The sequence below is a fragment of the Anabrus simplex genome, chromosome X, assembly GCF_040414725.1.
Source record: "Anabrus simplex isolate iqAnaSimp1 chromosome X, ASM4041472v1, whole genome shotgun sequence".
In the NCBI taxonomy this organism is placed as follows: Eukaryota; Metazoa; Arthropoda; class Insecta; order Orthoptera; family Tettigoniidae; genus Anabrus; species Anabrus simplex.
Genome location: NC_090279.1, coordinates 112,435,874 through 112,459,856, shown reverse-complemented (window position 1 = coordinate 112,459,856; position 23,983 = coordinate 112,435,874). Strand labels below are relative to the sequence as shown.

At 43.2% G+C, this 23,983-nt stretch overlaps 1 protein-coding gene across 1 annotated transcript in view; it reads left to right on the top strand.

Annotated features, from left to right (window-relative positions):
- LOC136886132 (uncharacterized) overlaps positions 1 to 20,586 on the top strand; it is a 35,439-nt gene extending 14,853 nt beyond the window's left edge. The window contains exon 4 of the mRNA XM_068230881.1: positions 20,429 to 20,586. Coding sequence (XP_068086982.1) covers positions 20,429 to 20,586 — 158 coding nt within the window. The remainder of the gene's footprint in view (positions 1 to 20,428) is intronic.
- The last annotated feature ends 3,397 nt before the right edge of the window (positions 20,587 to 23,983 follow it).

Below are 23,983 nucleotides of genomic sequence, written 5' to 3'. Positions count from 1 at the left end.
TGAGGTGATGTGTGTGATGACCTTAGTGAGCACGGAGAGCTGGAGGGTCTGTAGCGAGAAGGTTAGTATGTAGAGTAATTGACAGAGTGAGGTGATGTGTGTGATGACCTTAGTGAGCACGGAGAGCTGGAGGGTCTGTAGAGAGATCGTTAGTATGTAGAGTAATTGACAGAGTGAGGTGATGTGCGTGATGACCTTGTTGACCACGGAGAGCTGGAGGGCCTGTAGCAAGATTGTTAGTATGTAGAGTAATTGACAGAGAGAGGTGATGTGTGTGATGACCTTAGTGAGCACGGAGAACTGGAGGGTCTGTAGCGAGAACGTTAGTATGTAGAGTAATTGACAGAGTGAGGTGATGTGTGTGATGACCTTAGTGAGCACGGAGAGCTGGAGGGTCTGTAGCGAGAACGTTAGTATGTAGAGTAATTGACAGAGTGAGGTGATGTGTGTGATGACCTTAGTGAGCACGGAGAGCTGGAGGGTCTGTAGCGAGAACGTTGGTATGTAGAGTAATTGACAGAGTGAGGTGATGTGTGTGATGACCTTAGTGAGCACGGAGAGCTGGAGGGTCTGTAGCGAGAAGGTTAGTATGTAGAGTAATTGACAGAGTGAGGTGATGTGTGTGATGACCTTGGTGAGCACGGAGAGCTGGAGGGTCTGCAGCGAGAAGGTTAGTATGTAGAGTAATTGACAGAGTAAGATGATGTGTGTGATGACCTTAGTGAGCACGGAGAGCTGGAGGGTCTGCAGCGAGAAGGTTAGTATGTAGAGTAATTGACAGAGTGAGGTGATGTGTGTGATGACCTTGGTGAGCACGGAGAGCTGGAGGGTCTGTAGAGAGAAGGTTAGTATGTAGAGTAATTGACAGAGAGAGGTGATGTGTGTGATAACCTTTTTGAGCACGGAGAACTGGAGGGTCTGTAGTGAGAAGGTTAGTATGTAGAGTAATTGACAGAGAGAGGTGATGTGTGTGATGACCTTAGTAAGCACGGAGAACTGGAGGGTCTGTAGAGAGAAGGTTAGTATGTAGAGTAATTGACAGAGTGAGGTGATGTGTGTGATAACCTTGCAGACCATGGAGAGCTGAAGGGTCTGTAGCGAGAACGTTGGTATGTAGAGTAATTGACAGAGTGAGGTGATGTGTGTGATGACCTTGGTGAGCACGGAGAGCTTGAGGATCTGTAGCGAGAACGTTAGTATGTAGAGTAATTGACAGAGTGAGGTGATGTGTGTGATGACCTTGGTGAGCACGGAGAGCTGGAGGGTCTGTAGCGAGAACGTTAGTATGTAGAGTAATTGACAGAGAGAGGTGATGTGTGTGATGACCTTAGTGAGCACGGAGAGCTGGATTGTCTGTAGAGAGAAGGTTAGTATGTATAGTAATTGACAGAGTGAGGTGATGTGTGTGATGACCATGTTGACCATGGAGAGCTGGAGGGTCTGTAGCGAGAACGTTGGTATGTAGAGTAATTGACAGAGAGAGGTGATGTGTGTGATGACCTTGGTGAGCACGGAGAGCTGGAGGGTCTGTAGTGAGAAGGTTAGATTGTAGAGTAATTGACAGAGAGAGGTGATGTGTGTGATGACCTTAGTCAGCACGGAGAGCTGGATTGTCTGTAGAGAGAAGGTTAGTATGTAGAGTAATTGACAGAGAGAGGTGATGTGTGTGATGACCTTGGTGAGCACGGAGAGCTGGAGGGTCTGTAGCGAGAAGGTTAGTATGTAGAGTAATTGACAGAGTGAGGTGATGTGTGTGATGACCTTAGTGAGCACGGAGAGCTGGAGGGTCTGTAGCGAGAAGGTTAGTATGTAGAGTAATTGACAGAGAGAGGTGATGTGTGTGATGACCTTAGTGAGCACGGAGAGCTGGATTGTCTGTAGAGAGAAGGTTAGTATGTAGAGTAATTGACAGAGAGAGGTGATGTGTGTGATAACCTTGTTGACCACGGAGAGCTGGAGGGTCTGTAGCGAGAAGGTTAGTATGTAGATTAATTGACAGAGAGAGGTGATGTGTGTGATGACCTTAGTGAGCACGGAGAGCTGGATTGTCTGCAGCGAGAAGGTTAGTATGTAGAGTAATTGACAGAGTGAGATGATGTGTGTGATGACCTTGGTGAGCACGGAGAGCTGGAGGGTCTGTAGTGAGAAGGTTAGTATGTACAGTAATTGACAGAGTGAGGTGATGTGTGTGATTACCTTGTTGACCAATGAGAGCTGGAGGGTCTGTAGCGAGAAGGTTGGTATGTAGAGTAATTGACAGAGTGAGGTGATGTGTGTGATGACCTTAGTGAGCACGGAGAGCTGGAGGGTCTGTAGCGAGAAGGTTAGTATGTAGAGTAATTGACAGAGAGAGGTGATGTGTGTGATGACCTTAGTGAGCACGGAGAGCTGGATTGTCTGCAGCGAGAAGGTTAGTATCTAGAGTAATTGACAGAGTGAGGTGATGTGTGTGATGACCTTGGTGAGCACGGAGAGCTGGAGGGTCTGTAGTGAGAAGGTTAGTATGTAGAGTAATTGACAGAGTGAGGTGATGTGTGTGATGACCTTGGTGAGCACGGAGAGCTGAAGGGTCTGTAGCGAGAAGGTTAGTATGTAGAGTAATTGACAGAGTGAGGTGATGTGTGTGATGACCTTGGTGAGCACGGAGAGCTGGAGGGTCTGTAGTGAGAAGGTTAGTATGTAGAGTAATTGACAGAGTGAGGTGATGTGTGTGATTACCTTGTTGACCAATGAGAGCTGGAGGGTCTGTAGCGAGAAGGTTGGTATGTAGAGTAATTGACAGAGTGAGGTGATGTGTGTGATGACCTTGCAGACCATGGAGAGCTGGAGGGTCTGTAGCGAGATTGTTAGTATGTAGAGTAATTGACAGAGAGAGGTGATGTGTGTGATAACCTTGTTGACCACGGAGAACTGGAGGGTCTGTAGCGAGAAGGTTAGTATGTAGAGTAATTGACAGAGAGAGGTGATGTGTGTGATAACCTTGTTGACCACGGAGAGCTGGAGGGTCTGTAGCGAGAAGGTTAGTATGTAGAGTAATTGACAGAGAGAGGTGATGTGTGTGATAACCTTGTTGACCACGGAGAGCTGGAGGGTCTGTAGCGAGAAGGTTAGTATGTAGAGTAATTGACAGAGTGAGGTGATGTGTGTGATAACCTTGTTGACCACGGAGAACTGGAGGGTCTGTAGCGAGAAGGTTAGTATGTAGAGTAATTGACAGAGAGAGGTGATGTGTGTGATAACCTTGTTGACCACGGAGAGCTGGAGGGTCTGTAGCGAGAAGGTTAGTATGTAGAGTAATTGACAGAGAGAGGTGATGTGTGTGATAACCTTGTTGACCACGGAGAACTGGAGGGTCTGTAGCGAGAAGGTTAGTATGTAGAGTAATTGACAGAGAGAGGTGATGTGTGTGATAACCTTTTTGAGCACGGAGAACTGGAGGGTCTGTAGTGAGAAGGTTAGTATGTAGAGTAATTGACAGAGAGAGGTGATGTGTGTGATAACCTTTTTGAGCAGGGAGAGCTGGAGGGTTGTAGTGAGAAGGTTAGTATGTAGAGTAATTGACAGAGAGAGGTGATGTGTGTGATGACCTTAGTGAGCACGGAGAGCTGGAGGGTCTGTAGCGAGAAGGTTAGTATGTAGAGTAATTGACAGAGTGAGGTGATGTGTGTGATGACCTTAGTGAGCACGGAGAGCTGGAGGGTCTGTAGCGAGAAGGTTAGTATGTAGAGTAATTGACAGAGTGAGGTGATGTGTGTGATGACCTTGGTGAGCACGGAGAGCTGAAGGGTCTGTAGCGAGAAGGTTAGTATGTAGAGTAATTGACAGAGTGAGGTGATGTGTGTGATGACCTTAGTGAGCACGGAGAGCTGGAGGGTCTGTAGTGAGAAGGTTAGTATGTAGAGTAATTGACAGAGTGAGGTGATGTGTGTGATAACCTTGTTGACCACGGAGAGCTGGAGGGTCTGTAGCGAGTAGGTTAGTATGTAGAGTAATTGACAGAGTGAGGTGATGTGTGTGATAACCTTGTTGACCACGGAGAGCTGGAGGGTCTGTAGCGAGAAGGTTAGTATGTAGAGTAATTGACAGAGAGAGGTGATGTGTGTGATAACCTTGTTGACCACGGAGAGCTGGAGGGTCTGTAGCGAGAAGGTTAGTATGTAGAGTAATTGACAGAGAGAGGTGATGTGTGTGATGACCTTAGTGAGCACGGAGAGCTGGAGGGTCTGTAGTGAGAAGGTTAGTATGTAGAGTAATTGACGGAGAGAGGTGATGTGTGTGATAACCTTGTTGACCACGGAGAACTGGAGGGTCTGTAGCGAGAAGGTTAGTATGTAGAGTAATTGACAGAGAGAGGTGATGTGTGTGATAACCTTGTTGACCACGGAGAGCTGGAGGGTCTGTAGCGAGAAGGTTAGTATGTAGAGTAATTGACAGAGAGAGGTGATGTGTGTGATAACCTTTTTGAGCACGGAGAACTGGAGGGTCTGTAGTGAGAAGGTTAGTATGTAGAGTAATTGACAGAGAGAGGTGATGTGTGTGATAACCTTGTTGACCACGGAGAGCTGGAGGGTCTGTAGCGAGAAGGTTAGTATGTAGAGTAATTGACAGAGAGAGGTGATGTGTGTGATAACCTTGTTGACCACGGAGAGCTGGAGGGTCTGTAGCGAGAAGGTTAGTATGTAGAGTAATTGACAGAGAGAGGTGATGTGTGTGATGACCTTAGTGAGCACGGAGAGCTGGAGGGTCTGTAGTGAGAAGGTTAGTATGTAGAGTAATTGACGGAGAGAGGTGATGTGTGTGATAACCTTGTTGACCACGGAGAACTGGAGGGTCTGTAGCGAGAAGGTTAGTATGTAGAGTAATTGACAGAGAGAGGTGATGTGTGTGATAACCTTGTTGACCACGGAGAGCTGGAGGGTCTGTAGCGAGAAGGTTAGTATGTAGAGTAATTGACAGAGAGAGGTGATGTGTGTGATAACCTTTTTGAGCACGGAGAACTGGAGGGTCTGTAGTGAGAAGGTTAGTATGTAGAGTAATTGACAGAGAGAGGTGATGTGTGTGATAACCTTGTTGACCACGGAGAGCTGGGGGGTCTGTAGTGAGAAGGTTAGTATGTAGAGTAATTGACAGAGAGAGGTGATGTGTGTGATAACCTTTTTGAGCAGGGAGAGCTGGAGGGTTGTAGTGAGAAGGTTAGTATGTAGAGTAATTGACAGAGAGAGGTGATGTGTGTGATGACCTTAGTGAGCACGGAGAGCTGGAGGGTCTGTAGTGAGAAGGTTAGTATGTAGAGTAATTGACAGAGAGAGGTGATGTGTGTGATAACCTTGTTGACCACGGAGAACTGGAGGGTCTGTAGCGAGAAGGTTAGTATGTAGAGTAATTGACAGAGAGAGGTGATGTGTGTGATGACCTTAGTGAGCACGGAGAGCTGGAGGGTTGTAGTGAGAAGGTTAGTATGTAGAGTAATTGACAGAGTAAGGTGATGTGTGTGATGACCTTAGTGAGCACGGAGAGCTGGAGGGTTGTAGTGAGGAGGTTAGTATGTAGAGTAATTGACAGAGTAAGGTGATGTGTGTGATAACCTTTTTGAGCACGGAGAGCTGGAGGGTTGTAGTGAGAAGGTTAGTATGTAGAGTAATTGACAGAGAGAGGTGATGTGTGTGATGACCTTAGTGAGCACGGAGAGCTGGAGGGTTGTAGTGAGGAGGTTAGTATGTAGAGTAATTGACAGAGTAAGGTGATGTGTGTGATAACCTTTTTGAGCACGGAGAGCTGGAGGGTTGTAGTGAGAAGGTTAGTATTGTACCCATTAATCTAGTCAACAGTCGGAGAACACTGAGACACCTCAGTGGTGCTCAGTTCGCAAATAGGACGCCTAAGTAACATAACCAAGGATGTGGCATGCATAGGAAAATAATTGATATTGTGGCATGTAATAAAGAAAATACGGAGTAAAATTCATATATGGCATGGTTTATTAAGATAAAAAGTCTCAGATTGTCATCCTTTAATAAATATGGTTATAGAAATGATCGCTAATAACAATTAAAAGGCTGCTCTTGACGTACGAACAAAGTAAGTCAAATGGGGTGGTACATGAATCATTGCCCTATCTCGTCCTAACAAGTCAAAGTTACGAAATAATTTCGATAATTTATTAATGCAAAGTTTCATTTAACTAACTGAAAGATCTGGGTTCCGATGATCCAGCCCGAAATATTAGAAAAGGAAAAGAAAAATTAAATTCTGTACAATAATTATATCAAATTCTCAGTTATTTACCCAAAGTTTAAATTTATTGTTACATAATTTGATGCAATAATTTTCCCCTTAATCTTAATCGGCGCAACGATATAATTGTCTGTTGAGTTACCAGTTCCTTACTGGATTAGCGAAATAAAACAAATAAATTAGAGTCTGGAAATATCATTTTAATCATTTCAAATGGACTGCCTAACTCGAAGTCTAATTCCGGAAACGCCACAACACTGCCCACATGGCAAAATAACATCTGAGACAATAAATAAGTACAAGGTGAACTCAAACTATCGTAACCATTATTATAATTCTACGTTACCATAAGATCTACAAAATATACTACAATATTTACACATTTGGCATCACGGAAGATGATCATAACGTCTGAATAAGTCGAATATTCATAGCATTGTGAAATGTACCTCAAGGTCTCCAATATACAGGTAGATGCTCCGGATGTAAGTCCTCGAACATTCGGGAAAGGTCTCGAAGACTGTTCCGGAACCACTGTGAATAAACGCAAAAGTTACAAATTACGGAGAATTCGGGATATAACCTAATTAGACACAATTCACCGAAGACGTAGTCAAAATGAAATATACGCAGTGTCTAATTATCCAAAATCACACGAATATTCAAAATATTACAATACCTAACTGCCATTTGCATCAATAATCATCTCCTATAATCATGGCGTGACTTTACTCTCGAAGAAATACATCCATTATGCACTATAATTCAATCTCTCTCGAAAACACAAAATTACCACGTCAATAATCACGAACCGATACATTTGTGATCCGCCCCTGGATGTCACAAATTCATCACTATAGCATCACGCAACTAGTCCTACGCGTAAAAAATTATATTTGAATTCTCGAAGATCCAATCCATCTATCGGTTCTCGTGTCTCGCCTTAATTACCTCTCCTCTGCATTCACGTTAGCGGGTTCTTGCTCAAAGAAATGCAATAATTTTCAAGACTTAAGTTTAAAGATCGCACACAAGTATATTCAAACAGACACTATTTGAAATTATAATCCGAGAAAATGTAATGTACGTAGTCGAAAATCCTGACACAATTCTCCACCAGTTATGCCTATATTGAATTTATAAACTGGAATCATAAGAATTATTACCAATTGAATCGCCAAACATAATTTTAAATAAATCACATATATCATCCAATACTGTCTAACGGAAACAAAGTATGTGATGATCATCTACTGATACTACAAAGTACTACAACTACACAACTATGCCAAAATGCAAGACCATTTACCAATTTTAACTACTTAACTATCTCACTACAGAACAGATATTTATTATACTATTGTGTCAACTTGGCTTTTCGATGTCTTCATGATGCTGGACGGCTGGTCGTCGTCAATGGTACAAATACATGTGGCTTCCTCTCAACCCATCGCTGTCAGCTACAGTCTCAGGGTTCAAGCCTCCATATCAGCACTAGCACACACAGTGTTAGGTAACATCACCATGTCGAATTTGTAACTGTCCTCTTCTTGGATTTCAAGCTGAAACTTGCACAATGAGAATTAATAAATTTGTCACACCACCAATTCCTGGAAATATTGTCCAAAGAATACGTACTGAAGGAAACTCGACTTGACGTCTGTTATTTTATGCACGTTGTCAAACAGAATACCCCAGGTGATATGTTTGCGGGGCACCCACTTACTTGAAAGCAAACTTTAACTTCTCCAGATTCCGCAGGAAGAATGACTGTCTGCTAGCGAACGAAGGCCTTCGTCTAAACGACGTGTAAAGAAAGACTCATTGACCCAGTAACCTACTTCCAACAACAGCTGGCGGGCACGCGCTTGCTCAAGCCGGAAGCTTCGTCAAATTCACAACTATGTTAATAATATCCAATATTTGTTTTACTTGCAAGATAATAATCTGAAATGTTATTATTATTATTATTATTATTATTATTATTATTATTATTATTATTATTATTAATATTATTATTATTATTATTATTATTATTATTATTATTATTGGAATCCTCCTGACGAAGGCAAAATACATTTTGCCGTGTGTTTGGAGGCTTGCGTGTTCTACTTATCCTTAGGGCTATGCCGGCGGGAGCACATGCTCCTGGTAGGGCCACGCAAGCAGGACAGGTCTAAGGTGATGATCCAGACTAAGAGTGATACCTTGGTCCTCCAGGTTGGGGGTTGGGCGTAGGGTTAACTCCCCTGCCTTGTAAAAAACAAATGTTACGGATACCTTAAGACATACTACAGGAAAAGCGGATAACTTGGTGACGACCCGGCGAGAAAAACGGCTTAAGAGAATATAAGGAAAAGTTGAGAACCGGGACGAATGGAGGCCGGTGATTAAGGAGGCCAAGGACCTAAATGGACTGTAGGGTCGACCAGTAAGTAAGTGAGTATTATTTTTGGAATACACATTGCCTTTCCAGCCCGCTATTTAATAATATCACTAGTCGTTTGCTAAGTTGGACACAGCCGACGGCAGTCTTCTGGCTTATCGCAACATTTGCGAGGCACGTTTGTCTTTCGTTCTTTTTTCTTTCTTTCTTTCTTTCTTTCTTTCTTTCTTTCTTTCGCAAACAGGTTTATTCCTAAACCGCCGACACAGTATGAAATCTTATGGCTTATTTTATGACCTAACAAATAATTAGAAGAGTACTAAGTCCGCAGGTGAAATCCCTATGAATGCAAAGAGCACTAACTCCAAGATATACCAGTCGGTCTCTTATATTCGTGCCATCAGAGCCTATCAAAACTGTCACAGTATGTAGAGTAATTGACAGAGTGAGGTGATGTGTGTGATGACCTTGGTGAGCACGGAGAGCTGGAGGGTCTGTAGCAACAATGTTAATATATAGGTTAACTGGAGTAGTAATTGACAAGAGTCTTACATTCTCATGTCCATTGTGGCTCTTACTTTTCTTTTGGCGATAGTTTGGATATTTTTTTCCTCGGTGGTTAGAAATAAGGAAGTTGACCAGTTATACATCCTCTTAAGGATGGTTGCCAAGTTGAGGAGACTTGGAAAGATCAAACTGGCATATTTTTATCCCTGTCTCTGAAATTTCTCTACCTAGAACTTTAAACTGACCAGAGACCATTTCCTCATCTCTTGTAAGGCCATTCTCCCAGAATTAAACAGTTCCTACGTCTCGAAAAACATTTATGATTTTCTTTCACTTTAAGCTCTCCATGCCATTCAAACAATGAGAAATATTGTAATATGATTTAGCTTCATTGATTTTTCTTAACTGTTAATGTTATGTGTTAAGTAGATGGCGACGCTAATTAGGAAATAACATTTAGAGGCCCCAAGAAGAAAAGAAGAAGAAGAAGATCTGTTCAGTAGACGGCCATATTACACTAAAAGTGTGAAACTGTAGACGCAACCATAGGGAACAGTGGGATTGTAGGGAACTCTCTTCAGAATGGAAAAATTTACTTTCAACTACACAGTTAGAGCGAGTTTTCACTCTGCCGTAGCGAGAATCTTGGCTCTCCGCTTTCTCTCTCGCACTTTTCACTCTGCTCTAGCGAGAACCTTGGCTTTTCGCTTTCTCTCTCGCACTTTTCACTCTGCCCTAGCAAGAACCTTGGCTTTTCGCTTTCTCTCTCGCACTTTTCACTCTGCTCTAGCGAGAACCTTGGCTTTTCGCTTTCTCTCTCGCACTTTTCACTCTGCTCTAGCGAGAACCTTGGCTTTTCGCTTTCTCTCTCGCACTTTTCACTCTGTTCTAGCGAGAACCTTGGCTCTCCGCTTTCTCTCTTGCACTCCAGCAGTCCAACGGAGTGAAAAGGCGTGTGGTACTTCAGCTTTATCATAACATTTTAGGTTATTTTGAAGGGCGAAAATCTAAAATTGTTTCCTGTCTTTAGCATTCTCAGCCTCCTTAAGAAACACACATCTCACTGCTCGTTGAATACTGGGATGGTACCTATTTGTCAGTGTTCCCCGCCCAAGTGACAGTTTATACGGTGCTGGGCTCACTACTGCAAGAGAGGAGGTGCAGGCCACATATTGTTAGCTGTGAAGTCTTTCAATACACTTCACAACCGGAAACCTGCTGTTTGAAATGTGCATGTCCCATTAGTTACGGAATTCGGACACTTATTTTCCCCTTTTCTTTCAGGCATCAGTTATAACTGGGACAATTTAGATCTCGCTGTAAAAGCCAGGTTACTCTCGGTAAAACTGGCACCGGCACGACAACTAAGATATAATGGGCTGTATGGCTCTGCTTTGAAGAAATCTAGCCTTTTTGCACCTTCAAGGATGATAAAACAAAAACAAATACTAGTTGTATAAGTCAGCGATTATGCAGCCGAAGCTGCCGGGGTCCCCTCCGCGGAGGCCTCCGCCGACACCAACTCCACAGACCCCACCGCTGAGGCCTCCACCGCCTCCAACTCCATAGGCCCTCGGGAGCGGCGCCACCGCCTCTGCCACCACAGGTCACACCACAGAGGCTTCCACCGCAAGCCACGTGTTTTCTAGACAGGTGTCAGCGCCATCCTGCATCGCTAACCTCACCGCTGCCCTCTTTATGGTACTAAACCTTATCGTGGTGGTGGGTGATTTAAAATCCGCGTGCTCTTTGACAGCTGTCATAAGCCATCTTTAAACAACAACGCATCGCTAACCTCAGTGCCGCTATCTTGACGGGGCTAAATCTCATGGTTGCCAACTTAGGCACGTGGTAGAGGGCAATTTGAAAAATTCCATATGCTCTTGTTTGTAAACAAATCCACGTGCTTTTTTTGAAAGCCACGTCTTTTCTAGACAGCTGTCATCGCCATCTTACATCGCTAACCTTAGTGCTGCCCTCTTTACGGCACTACCCTTGAAATGTGGTGGCGTCAATTTCTACGTGCTTTTTTTGACAAGCTGCCATCTTTAATCAACAGAATTTCGTGCTGCCATCTCTACAGCATTAAGCCTTATCCTTATGCATGCGGTGGAGGGAAATTCGAAATTCCAAGTGCTTTTGAAGGCCACGTGCTTATTGAGAGCTGTCATCCGCCATCTTGCATCTCTCACCTCAGTGCTGCCCTCTTTATGGTACTAAACCTTATCGTGGCTGTGGGTGATTTAAAATCCAGTTGCTTTTTGAGAGTTGCCATCCGCCATCTTGCATCGCTAACATCAGTGCTTCCCTCCTCACGGCAGTATTTTTGAAATGTGTTGGCGGCATTTTCTGCGTGTTTTTGACTAGCTGCAATCTTCAATCAACAGAGCACCGTGCTGCCATCTTTAGTTACTACTTTTGAAATGTGCTAGCAGGCAAATCCCACGTGCTTTCTTGACAGCGGCCATCTTCAATCAACAAAGCATCATGCTGCCACCTTTAGCTACTACCTTTGAAATGTGGTGGCGGCAATTTGAAATTCTATGTGCTGTTTTGACAAGGTGCCATCTTTAATCAACAAAGCACCGTGCTGCTATCTTTACGACTACTACCTTAAGCACGTGGTGGCGGGCAATTTGAAAAATTCCGTTAGCTATCATCATTAAACAGTAAGACTTTAGTGCATTCGTGAACCTAACCTCTCATCTACCACCTTGAAAGGGACTATAATTAGTTTACAACAAGATGCCCTTCCCGACGCTAATTACACAAGATAGCGGCGACTGTTCTGGTCTCCTCCTCCACCTCCTCCGCCTCCTCCTCCTCTGTCAAGGCGTAGCACTATCGAGCATGCATCGCAAGGCAAGAGTGTGCACATGTTGCAGCCATAAAATCATTGTGAATGTTTAGACTTGCAGATTACAAAAAAGTGATTGAGACATAACAAGACTAGAATCGAACACTGTACTCGATGTCGTTAACCTCAACATGCGTTCAGAACATTGTTTGATGTGTTCAGATCACCAAATAAGTGATTAAAACATAACAAGACTAGATTCGAACACTACTCGATACAACATGTGTTTATAACACATCAGGGGATACCTTTATTTTAAGAAGATCAGATTACAAAAGAAGTGATTGAAACATAACAAGACTAGAACCGAACACTGTACTCGATGTCGTTAACTTCAACATGTGATCAAAACAATGTTTGATGTGTTCAGAACACTAAATAAAGGATTAAAACATAACAAGACTAGTATCGAACACTGTACTTGATGTCGTTAACTTCAACATGTGATCAGAACTTTGATTGATGTGTTCAGATTATTAAATAAGTGATTAAAACATAACAAGACTAGAATAGAACACGATAAACGATACAACCTGTCTGGTGTACTTTTGTTCTAAGAGAAAAACTAAGACTCGAATTCTGAAAAGCTTGCCCAAGACAGCGGCTGTTATAACTTCCTTCTCCTCTACCTGCTCTGTCAAGCTTTATGTCTCTATCGAACATACAACGCGATCTTATGCATAAGGCAGTGCACATATCGCGTAGCTAAATCGCTTAGTAAGCCATAATATGAATATAGCAAAAGTACAACTTCAATGATTTTCCTAGTGTGAAAATGAAAAATTACGGAAACACACTGTGCACATATCGCGTAGCTAACTTGCTCAGTAAACGGTGATACGTATATAGCAAAAGTACAATTTCAATGATTTGCCTAGTGTAAAAATCAAAAACTACGCAAAAACACTGTGCACATATCGCGTAGCTAAATCGCTCAGTAAACGATAATATGAATATGTCAAACATACAACTTCAAACGACTTGCCGTGTCTTGTGCGAAAATCAAAAACTAGAAAAACCATACCTCATAGCCAACTCGCTCGGTCACACATACCGCACAGCTAACACGCTCAGTAATTGCAAATACATCACAGCACGGGTTATCGTCCAGGACACTGATATACGCATGCACGTCACTCTTTCTCTCAATAAACGAAACACACGGAAAAGAATGTTGCTAGATACTACACCTAAGATATTTACATGTAAAAAAGAGAGGAGGAAAAATAATAAATCATAAACTTTTCTATGCATATTGTCTCTTCCAAGTTGTAAGACCAAATGGGAGCAGTACTGTGAGTTTCTGCTACGGCTTGCATAACGTGAACGGAAGTATCATGTTATCTCAGCAAAAAATACACATTACCTTGTTCCTGCATACATAAGTCAGACACATTTATTTTGATATAAAATGATGGATACTGCGATTTAAATCGCGGCCCTTGTACCCTTGGCGTCAGGAAGGGCATCTTTCCATAAACAGATCCTTATGTTTCTTGTAATTACATGTTGTCAGGAAGACCGACGATCGCGCAGGAAAGGGCTAGGAGCGGGAAGGAAGCGGCCAGCCGCCCCGTAGCATTTGCTATCTTCAGGGCTGCGGACAGTACGAGTTCGAAACCGCTATTTCCCGAGTACTAGGCACACTAAAATGTGATTTATAACGCCTTTGATGGTGATTCATCCGACGGATGGGGGCGTTAACGCTCTGACACTGTTCGAGTCCCGTTCATCGAAACATCAGAATGTTAACCGGCAGGGTAGGGGAGGTGGTGGTATCAATTTCTAATGACTAGATTGTGTGCCAAAAGCCTGCATTAAATTCCTAAAGAGTGAGAGCATATAACGCTGTTGATGCTGTTTTGTCCGTCGGATGGAGACGTTAAGCCTTGGTGCTATTCGATAGGTGTGGCCTATGTGCCGGCACCGGGTTTCGCCAGGGCATCCGGTTATAAAACGCGCTACGACAGATTTATCTTACTTCATATAGCGTATACTGCAAGTTAAAATCTCAGTGCTTGCGTTAAGAAGGGCATCCGGTCGTAAAACAGATTCTTGCGATTTAAAATCCCAGTCCTTATACCTTTGGCGTCAGGAGGGCATCCGGCCGTAAAACAGATTCTTGCGATTTAAAACCCCGATCCTTAGACTTTTGGTATTAAGAATGACATCCGGTCGTAAAACCGATCCTTGCGATTCAAAATCCCGGTCCGGTTACGTCAGGAAGGGCATCTGGCTGTAAAACTTGTTAGAAAGTCTAGGCTAGGAGCGAGAAGCGGTCAGCCGCCTGCTAGCATTTACTGTGTGGTTTGAACTCTGCTATTTAGGCGTTATGCCTTGGAAGTAGGCTATGTGCCAGCACCAGGTTTCGAATGAGGACAGACCCCGGAGTTCCCGCACCGCGTTAGGGATGCGTACGTCCCCCAGGCAAGAAAAATATCGGAGACGTGTTTTACAGAAACGTTGTATAAATATTTATTGTAGTGAGCTCCAAGCTGCTGCTTCAATTCGGCCAGAGCGAGCGCACACGCGCAGGAATGCGATGTATCAGCAAGTTTCGCCCGGTACGAAGTCCACTGCTCGCTTACAAACTCTACAATAAGTAACAGCAGCAGAGAGACCGAGAAAGTCTTTAGGCCTGTAGGTGTTGTTCTTCTCTCTTGCCGCAGTCGGGCTGAGTAGCTTAGACGGTTTAGGCGCTAGCCTTCTAACATAGCAGGTTCGATCCCGGCTCAGTCTGAAGGTGCTCAGCCTTATGTCAGTAGATTTAGTAGCAGAACTCCTTAGAGACGAAATTCCAGCACCTCGGCATCTCGTGTTTTTAACATAGCAAGTTCGATCCTGGCTCAGTCCAGTGGTATTTGGAGGTGCTCGGTAAATTTACAAAGATCTTTTGAGGGAGTAAATTCCGGCACCTCGGCGTCTCGTGTTGTTCTCACCCTAGCTCAAAGGCCGTAAGAGGTCGCTAACAGGCAGGGAATACCGTAGATGTTGGCTCAGCTCAGTGCCCGAGGATCGCAAAACTCAGCTCAGCGCACCGTCTACGCTCCCCAAGTTCAGAGCTCGAAGATCGTGAGCTGGCCTTCTGACTCCAACATAGCAGGTTCAATCATGGCTTAGTCCGGTAGTACTTCAAGGTGCTCGGTAGATTTACTGGCAGAACTCCTAAGGGACTAAATTCCAGCACCTCGGCGTCTTGTGTTGTTAACATAGAAGGTTCGATCCTAGCTGAGTCCGGTGGTATTTGAAGGTCCTCAAATACGTCAGCTTCGTGTCGGTAGAACTCTTGAGGTACTATAATCCGACACCTCGGCGTCTTGTGTTCTCAACATAGCAGGTTCGATCCTGGCTTACTCCGGTGGTATTTGAAGGTGCTCGGTAGATTTACCAGCCGAACTCCCGTAGGAAAAAATTCGGCACCTCAGCATCTCCAAAGGAAGGAACATTTCTCAGAGTTACTTAATAGAGATACAGAACAGAATGGTAACCAACAAATGGAACCAGTAGATAGTGACTCAAGAATAAATTTACATCCTCCAACCTGTTCAGAAATAGAGAAGGACTTAAAAGAGATAAGAACTGGAAAAGCACCCCGTATGGATAATATCAGGCCAGAAATACTTAAAGCAGATATTGAGACCTCGGCAAAATTATTGCACCCCCTGTTGGAAAGGTTCTGGAATGAAGAAAAGCTACCAGCTGAATGGAAGGAAGGCCTGATTGTTAAGATACCAAAGAAAGGGGATATTACTAAGTGTGATAATTGGAGGGGAATTACATTGTTGTCGGTACCAAGTAAGGTACTTTCAAGGATCATTTTAGAGCGGGTGAAGGATGTTGTGGAATTGCGCCTTAGAAGGGAACAGGCTGGTTTTCGTAAACACCGGAGTTGTGTCGATCTCATAAACACTCTGAGAATCATCTTGGAACAAAATGCAGAATGGCAGAACACACTCTATTTGACTTTTATTGATTTTGAGAAGGCCTTCGACTCTGTAAATAGAAGCGTTATGTGGCAAACACTTGAAGAATATGGTATAGCACAAAATATTCTGAATATTATAAAGGATATGTACGAGGGTTATAAATGTCAGGTTCTGCATATGTGAGATTTTACTGAACCAATAGATGTGACCTCGGGAGTTCGACAGGGCTGTATTCTTTCTCCGACGCTTTTCCTACTTGTGTTGGATAGTGTGCTCAGGAGAGTGTATCGAGGTCGGAAAAGGGGGATCCAGTGGGGCTTAAAAGGTAGGTGCTGGACTTAAAATAACTATTAATAAGACCAAGGAGATGAGGGTCAATTCCAAGATTGATGATAAACTGTCTGTAGATGATAAAGAGGTAGAACAAGTAGACTCCTTCATATATCTTGGGAGTATGGTTACTACGACTGGAGGAGCAGAAGAAGACATTAAGAGTCGTATCAGGAAAGCGAATGGTGCTTTTGTTCAATTGTATCCTATATGGAGAAATAAGAACATTTTTAGAAAAACTAAGTTACGACTTTTTAACACAAATGTTAAGTCCGTTCTGTTTTACAGCTGTGAAACGTGGAAAGTTAGCCAGAAGACGACTAAACAACTGCAAGTCTTCGTGAATCGCTGTCTAAGACGTATCATCAACAAAAGATGGCCGGATGTTATTTCAAATGAAGATCTATGGAAGCAGCCAATTGAAATGCAGATAAGGGAGAGAAAATGGCGTTGGATAGGACATACTTTAAGGAAGCCCGCTGGAGCCATTGAAAAGACAGCGCTCGACGGGAACCCCCCAAGGCGCTAGAAAGCGCGGACGTTCGAAGAAGACCTGGGAAAAGACGATTGAAGAGGAATGTCTAACAGTGGGAAAAACTTCGAATGAAGTGAAGAGATTAGCCAACAATAGGAACAGATGGAAGAGTTTCATGGAAGCCCTATGCTCCACGAGGAGCAACAGGAAATAAGTCAAGTAAGTCAAGCATCTCCAAAAACCGCGTAAGTAGTAAGTAGGACGTAAAGACAATCATTCTGGCTCAGGAACTTAAGTTTGTTTCCGTTCGATAGTAATTACATTGTAGGGTTTGTGTCAGGAAGGGCTTCAGGGTGTATGGTCGAAGATATACAGAGTTAGCTTGTAAAGGCTCTTGTTCTGCTTAGCAGGTAAAGCCGCTTAGGTGAGGTACTAGTTTTTCTAGTTATATTTCCCGACCGAAAGTGTAACTCTTTAGAACACTGTTCTTGAGGTGGTATCTGTGTGTTACAAAGTCAGTCAGAGCAAACACATACACGGTAAGAAATGTACGCGTCGAGAGAAATTGTACACTGCTCTTCCGGCTGTAGTATCTTCGGGCAAGCAGCGGGGACACTGTGTAAGGCATACAGTTTACACACCTGTAACTCAAAGTTCGGCTCTAGCTCTAAGTAGCTTAATTAACAGTGCAATGGCATTTTCTTGACCGTGGAGGTAATTCCCTTAGTATTGCCTTCCAGCATTTAGCTGGTGTAAGTTCATAAGATAAAATAAATAACGGCATATATGATTGTACAGAGAGGGTAAAACTCGGTGTCGGCACATAGCCTACTCCTGTCGAATAGCACAAAGGGGTCTGCTCAAGGCTTAAGTCCCCAGCCGACGGACGAATCACCATCAACAGCGTTATATGCTCTCACTCTTTAGGAATTTAATGCAGGCTTTTGGCACACACTCTAGTTATTAGAAATTGTATACCACCACCTCCCCTACCCTGCCGGTTAACATTCTGATGTTTCGATGAACGGGACTCGAACCGTGCCAGAGCGTTAACGACCCCTTCCGACGGATGAATCACCATCAACAGCGTTATGCATCACATTTTAGTGTGCCTAGTATTTGGGAGATAGCTGGTTCGAACACCTACTGTCGGCAGTCCTGAAGATAGCAAAGGCTAGGTGGCGACTGGGCACTTCCTTCCCGCTCCTAGCCCTTTTTTGCGCGATCGTCGGTATTCCTGACAACATGTAATTACAAGAAACATAAGGATCTGTTTTATGGCCGGATGCCCTTCCTGACGACAAAGGTATGAGGACCGGGATTTTTAATCGCAATATCGATTATTTTATTTCAAACTAAATGTAAGTGCCTGACTTAGGTATGCAGGAACAAGGTAATGTGTATCTTTGGCTGAGATAACATGTCACTTCCGTTCATGTTTTCGCAAGCATTTGCTCCCATTTGGTCTTACAATTTGGAAGAGACAACATGCATAGAAAAGTTTATGATTTATACTTTTCCTCCTCCCTTTTTACATGTAACTATCTTAGGTGTAGTATCACGCAACATTCTTGTCCGTGTGTTCCTCTTATTGAGAGAAAGAGGGACGTGTATGCGTATATCAGTGTTCTGGACGATTACCCGTGTTGTGATGTATTTGCAATCACTGAGCGTCTTAGCAGAGCGGTATGTGTGACCGAGCGAGTTAGCTACGAAGCTGGTATTTTCTAGTTTTTGATTATCGCACAAGACAAGGCAAATCATTTGAAGTTGTACTTTGGCTGTATTCATAGCATCGTTTACTAGCGAGTTCGCTACGCGATATGTGCACTGTGTGTTTCCGTAGTTTCTGATTGTCGTACTAGGAAAATCATTGAAGTTTTACCTTAGCTATATTCATATTATCGTTTACTGAGCGATTCAGCTACGCGGTATGTGCACGGTGTTTTTCCGTAGTTCTTGATTTTCACACTAGGCAAATCATTGTACTTTGGCTGTATTCATAGTATCGTTTACTGAGCGAGTTAGCTACGCGATATGTGCACAGTGTGTTTCCGTAGTTATTCATTTTCACAGTAGGCAAATCATTGAAGTTGTACTTTTGCTATACTCATATTATCTCTTACTAAGCGATTTAGCTACGCGATATGTGCACTGCCTTATGCATAAGATCGCGTTGTATGTTCGATAGAGACATAAAACTATGCCTTGACAGAGCAGGTAGAGGAGAAGGAGGATATAACAGCCGCTATCTTGCGCAAGATTTTCAGAATTCCAGTCTTATTACTTTTTCTCTTAGAACAAATGTATCCCCAGACATGTTCTAAACACATGTTGTATCGAGTACAGTGTTCGATTCTACTCTTGTTATGTTTCAATCACTTCTTTTGCAATCTGCAAGTCTAAACATTCACAATGATTTTATCGCTGCAACATGTGCACACTCTTGCCTTGGCGATGCATGGTCGATAGTGCTACGCCTTGACAGAGGAGGAGGAGGCCATAACAGCCGCCGCTATCTTGTGTAATTAGCGTCGGGAAGGGCATCTTGTCGTAAACTAATTATAGTCCCCTTCAAGGTGGTAGATGAGAGGTTAGATTCGCGAATGCACTAAAGTTTTACTGTTTAATGATGATAGCTAACGGAATTTTTCAAATTGCCCGCCACCACGTGCTTAAAGTAGTAGCCGTAAAGATAGCAGCACGGTGCTTTGTTGATTAAAGATGGCCGCTTCTCAAAAAAGCACATAGAATTTCAAATTGCCGCCACCACATTTCAAAGGTAGTAGCTAAAGGTGGCAGCATGATGTTTTGTTGATTAAAGATGGCCGGAGTCAAGAAAGCACGTGGGAATTGCCTGCTAGCACATTTCAAAAGTAGTAACTAAAGATGGCAGCACGGTGCTCTGTTGATTGAAGATTGCATTTTGTCAAAAAAGCACGTAGAAATTTACGCCACCACATTTCAAATGTAGTGCCATAAAGGGTTCAGCACTAAGGTTAGCGATGCAAGATGGCGGATAACAGGTGACAAATAGCACGTGGATTTTAAATTACCCACCACCACGATAAGGTTTAGTACCATAAAGAGGGTAGCACTGAGATAAGCGATGCCAGATGGCGGAAGACAGCTGTCAAAAATGCACGTGGCTTTCAAAAAAGCACGTAGCTTTGTTTACAAACAAGAGCATGTGGCATTTTTCAAATTGCCCTCTACCACGTGCCTAGGTTGGCAACTATGAGGTATAGCCCCGTCAAGATAGCGGCACTGAGGTTAGCGATGCGTTGTTGTTTAAAGATGGGGGAAGACAGCTGTCATAAAAGCACGTGGCTGTCAAGAAAGCACGTGGCTTTGTTTACAAACAAGAGCACATGGCTTGCGGTGGAGGCCTCTCCCGAGGGTGTGTGGAGTTGGCGGCGGCGGAGACCTCAGCGAAGCGGATGCAGAATCCCTGACTTGAACTACTAATACTCATTTGTGAAGCAGCATTATTATGATGAGTATATAGCAACAAATCTTTACAAGAAATAGAGAAAACATACCTTTTCAATAATATTGGTACAAATGTTTTTTGAATAAAACAACATTTTGAAGTGGGCCTTGTCGTTGACCCTGATATGATTTTTTCTGGATATTACTTGCATAGTTTCTGATAGATTTTCAGGTTTATTATTTATCAGAAATTAAATATTTCGCGCTTATTTTTGTTCCAGATACCTCGATGTCCCACGATATGGAGCCAGTTACACCTTACACTACTACACCAGCTACTACTACGACTACTACTACACATGCCACTACTACCGCTACTACTACACCAGCTACGTCTACTACATCAAAACCAAAGTCCTGTCCTCATTCAGGTGGGTGATAAACTCTTAACTGGTTAAGTAGATCATCTGTGAATTGTGTACGAGAGACCAAAAATCTCGTTATCTTTGTATTCCACAAGAATATACATTTATGCGTCTCATATTTGAACGAAAGCCCCTCATTTTCTCAAGAGACGTTCCAAGTTGTTCGCATTCCCGGTCCTCCTTGTTCTTATTCTTCTTTTCTTCACGTGCACACACCTGTTGGCTTGTACTAGGCGGGTTCGACATCCCTCAAGGCTATTTTCTGTGTCTCCTCGGTTTTGCAATCCACAAATATTTGGGTTTGTACCTTCACGTTTAAGGCCCTTTCCTAGGATGATGTTGTCTGAGTTTTTGTCACTTTGTAGGACAGGAAAGCAACAAGAAACTACTCCATAAGAACCACCAGGGATCCATACTTCCTTACTTTTAGTTTCCAAGTTCAATGCAATACGTCCACAACCTAGCAAACAGCCCCCATGATGCAGGCTCGTCTCTCTCCTCAGCTTCTAGATGATGTAAGGGAGCTGCTAACTCCACGTATTCATTTACTATCACTGTATCCGTTCCTCGAACAGCAGATTGCAATGGAATACAAGTCTTCTCCAAGAATGTATGCCTCAATTCACACAATTATTACGGTGTTCAAATTATCATTTCTCCGGAAGCATGTGACAGTAATGTGAAGTACGATACAGTACAACACTGTGCTTGCTCTGACGCTGTGATAGAACAATCAAGTCTCGCTTTTTGTCTGCGCTATCGAAAAGTGTGTTCCTTCTGTAACGTCACCGCGAAGTGATATGGAGACATCACCGCACAGGACTGCAACTATAACGCATTGTATGATCAATTTGTACGTGACATAATTGAATGAAACTTGCGATTCCTACACCTTGTCTTACGTCACATTTTTCAGTGAACCAAATGTTAACTCGGATAACTGATTAGATCTCCCTAAAAAGAACTACACCCACATGCACCCTATTACAGATCCCTGACTGCTTACACACCAATGACTTTTGTCCAGCCTTCGTTTTCTCATAATTTTTGCTTGAGAGAGGCGGTTCATCCATAACTGGGATTCCGTTGATCAGTGCTGATGTGCTCGCTTATTCTACACTAATGTGTAACATGTGTAACACTATGTTGACTTGCATAGAAGTTGCATTTTGTTACTAAACAAAGGAAAGTGAAGAAAAATAACTCATAAACTCAGATTAACCATTTAAAATCTTCCAAATGTCTGCCGTATGTGGTTCACTCGTAAGAAATCCAATGTGGACCAAACTTTGTACTCATGACCTACACTCCATTTATACAGTTTGAAGTGGATCTAGTCCTGCTAACTATTGGGAATAGATAGTAGAAACTTTGCAGTTCCTGTTGTAGGCTGATCCAACTTTCACTAAACATTGTACGTTTGAGAAAAGCACCTCTAACAAATGATTTATGCATATTTAGGTGCTCCAGAATTATTAATAGTGAGCAAGTGGAGGTGCCAACACAACAAGGGAAATACAACTACATTCCAGAAGATAATACTTCTATTAATTATCCTGCACATCTTTTACTCACGATACAATGTTACGCCACTGGCAGCCCAAACAGTCAGCTCCTACTCATAGCGCTCACTGTATTGAACTTGTTACGCACTTCAGTTCTCATCCCGTACCGTGAAGGGGTGGGGCAGGCCTCTCTCAGACCAGGGAGGTTTGTGGTGTGGAGAAAGTGAGGGGCCTACACGAGGAACTGTCCCGGTATTCACCTTAGTGCAAAATAATGGTAAACTGTTCATTAGAGAATAGTGCGACTTGTGTTATGTCTTACTGTGCTTGAAGACGTCCACGTGTTTCGTACACATAACCGTTCATCTTCAGGCAAGGATTTATTTAGATCCCGAAAGGGAGCAGTGGGAGAAGGCTGTCCGTGAGAAGGACAGAAATCTGACTCATAATTTTGTTCGTGTGTGATATTAATTTTTACCCTTACTTCTTAATGAAAGTAGAGTCATTAACGGCGATTGGTGAAACATCTCCCTACGACAGTTAAGAAACGCAACTCTCCCGTGAAGAGACAATCCACATGGACAGATGTCTCTATTAAAAGCCCAGGTCTGAACATAAATCAAGAAGAAGCAGACAATATATTCGATACATTGTTAAAGAAATGTCAACTGAAAGTTAAGAAAAGAATGAGTTGCCTTGGATGCTCTTCTTTTAAAAATAAAATATCGCAGTGGTTATCAGCCTTCTGAAGCTCATTTGAGAAAACGGGTGAAGATCCTTAAATGTTCGTGCTAGTGCTGCATTAGTACTATGTTTTAGAGGGAAGAAGGAACATGAACGTCTAGGGATGCTGATATTTCATGAGCTATAGGTATAATTCTGTTTAACCCTGGTTCGGTACAAGTGAAGGTTTCTTTATTTGGATGCATTCACTTCGGAGGAAAGCAAGGATCAGTTGGCAAATCATGCTCTAGTTTTCATGTCGTTCCCTTTTTGTACAACTGGATCCAGCCCAAAATAATAAATGTTAGACGGATCGTCACCCCTGGTGATATAATTGTGAACATTCTAATTCATTTTATCATACGATTAGAGCAAGAGGGAGTCGGAATCATTGGTTTCACTTCAGTCGAATAAAATGTTATGGAAATCCTTGGGAATATTCGGCAACATAAAGGATGTACATTGTTCAATTTTCCAACACTGCTGACTCTAGCAGAAACCAGTGGGCATTTTCACACCCGCCACATATATTTAAGTGTCCATGACGAAGTACAGGTTACACACGCTGGTGATGTTGTTGATTATTCATTTAACTCTCCGGAATACGAAGAGTCAGTTAAATCATCTCGAAAATGTCCAGCTCCTGAAATGAGCTGCACCGGCTGTGAGCTTGCATCCGGGAGATCGTGGGTTCGAACCCCACTGTCGGCAGCCCTCAAGATGGTTTTCCATGGTTTCCCATTTTCATATCAGGCAAATGCTTGGGCTGTACCTTAATTAAGGCCACGGCCGCTTCCTTCCAACTCCTAGGCCTTCCCTATCCCATCGTCGCCATAAGACCTATCTGTGTCGGTGCGACGTAAAGCAACTAGCAAAAAAAAAATGAGCTACACACATCACGTAGATAGCAGCACTGGTAGTACAGATCCTTAAGCCGTCAAGTCTATGCGGTGGTTGGCCGGTTCGAGTCCCGTTGGCCGATACAATTTTCACCATCACAATGTTAGCCGGCAGGGTTGGAGATGTGGTGGTAGATTATGTACTAAAAGTCTGGATTCATTCCATACCTCACCTCAGTGATCATTTGGAATGAGGGTGATTCGTCCGTCGGATGGCGAGCAAACCCCTTGGTGCTATTTGACAGAAATAGGCTACGTGCCGGCATCGCGTTTCACCCTCTCTC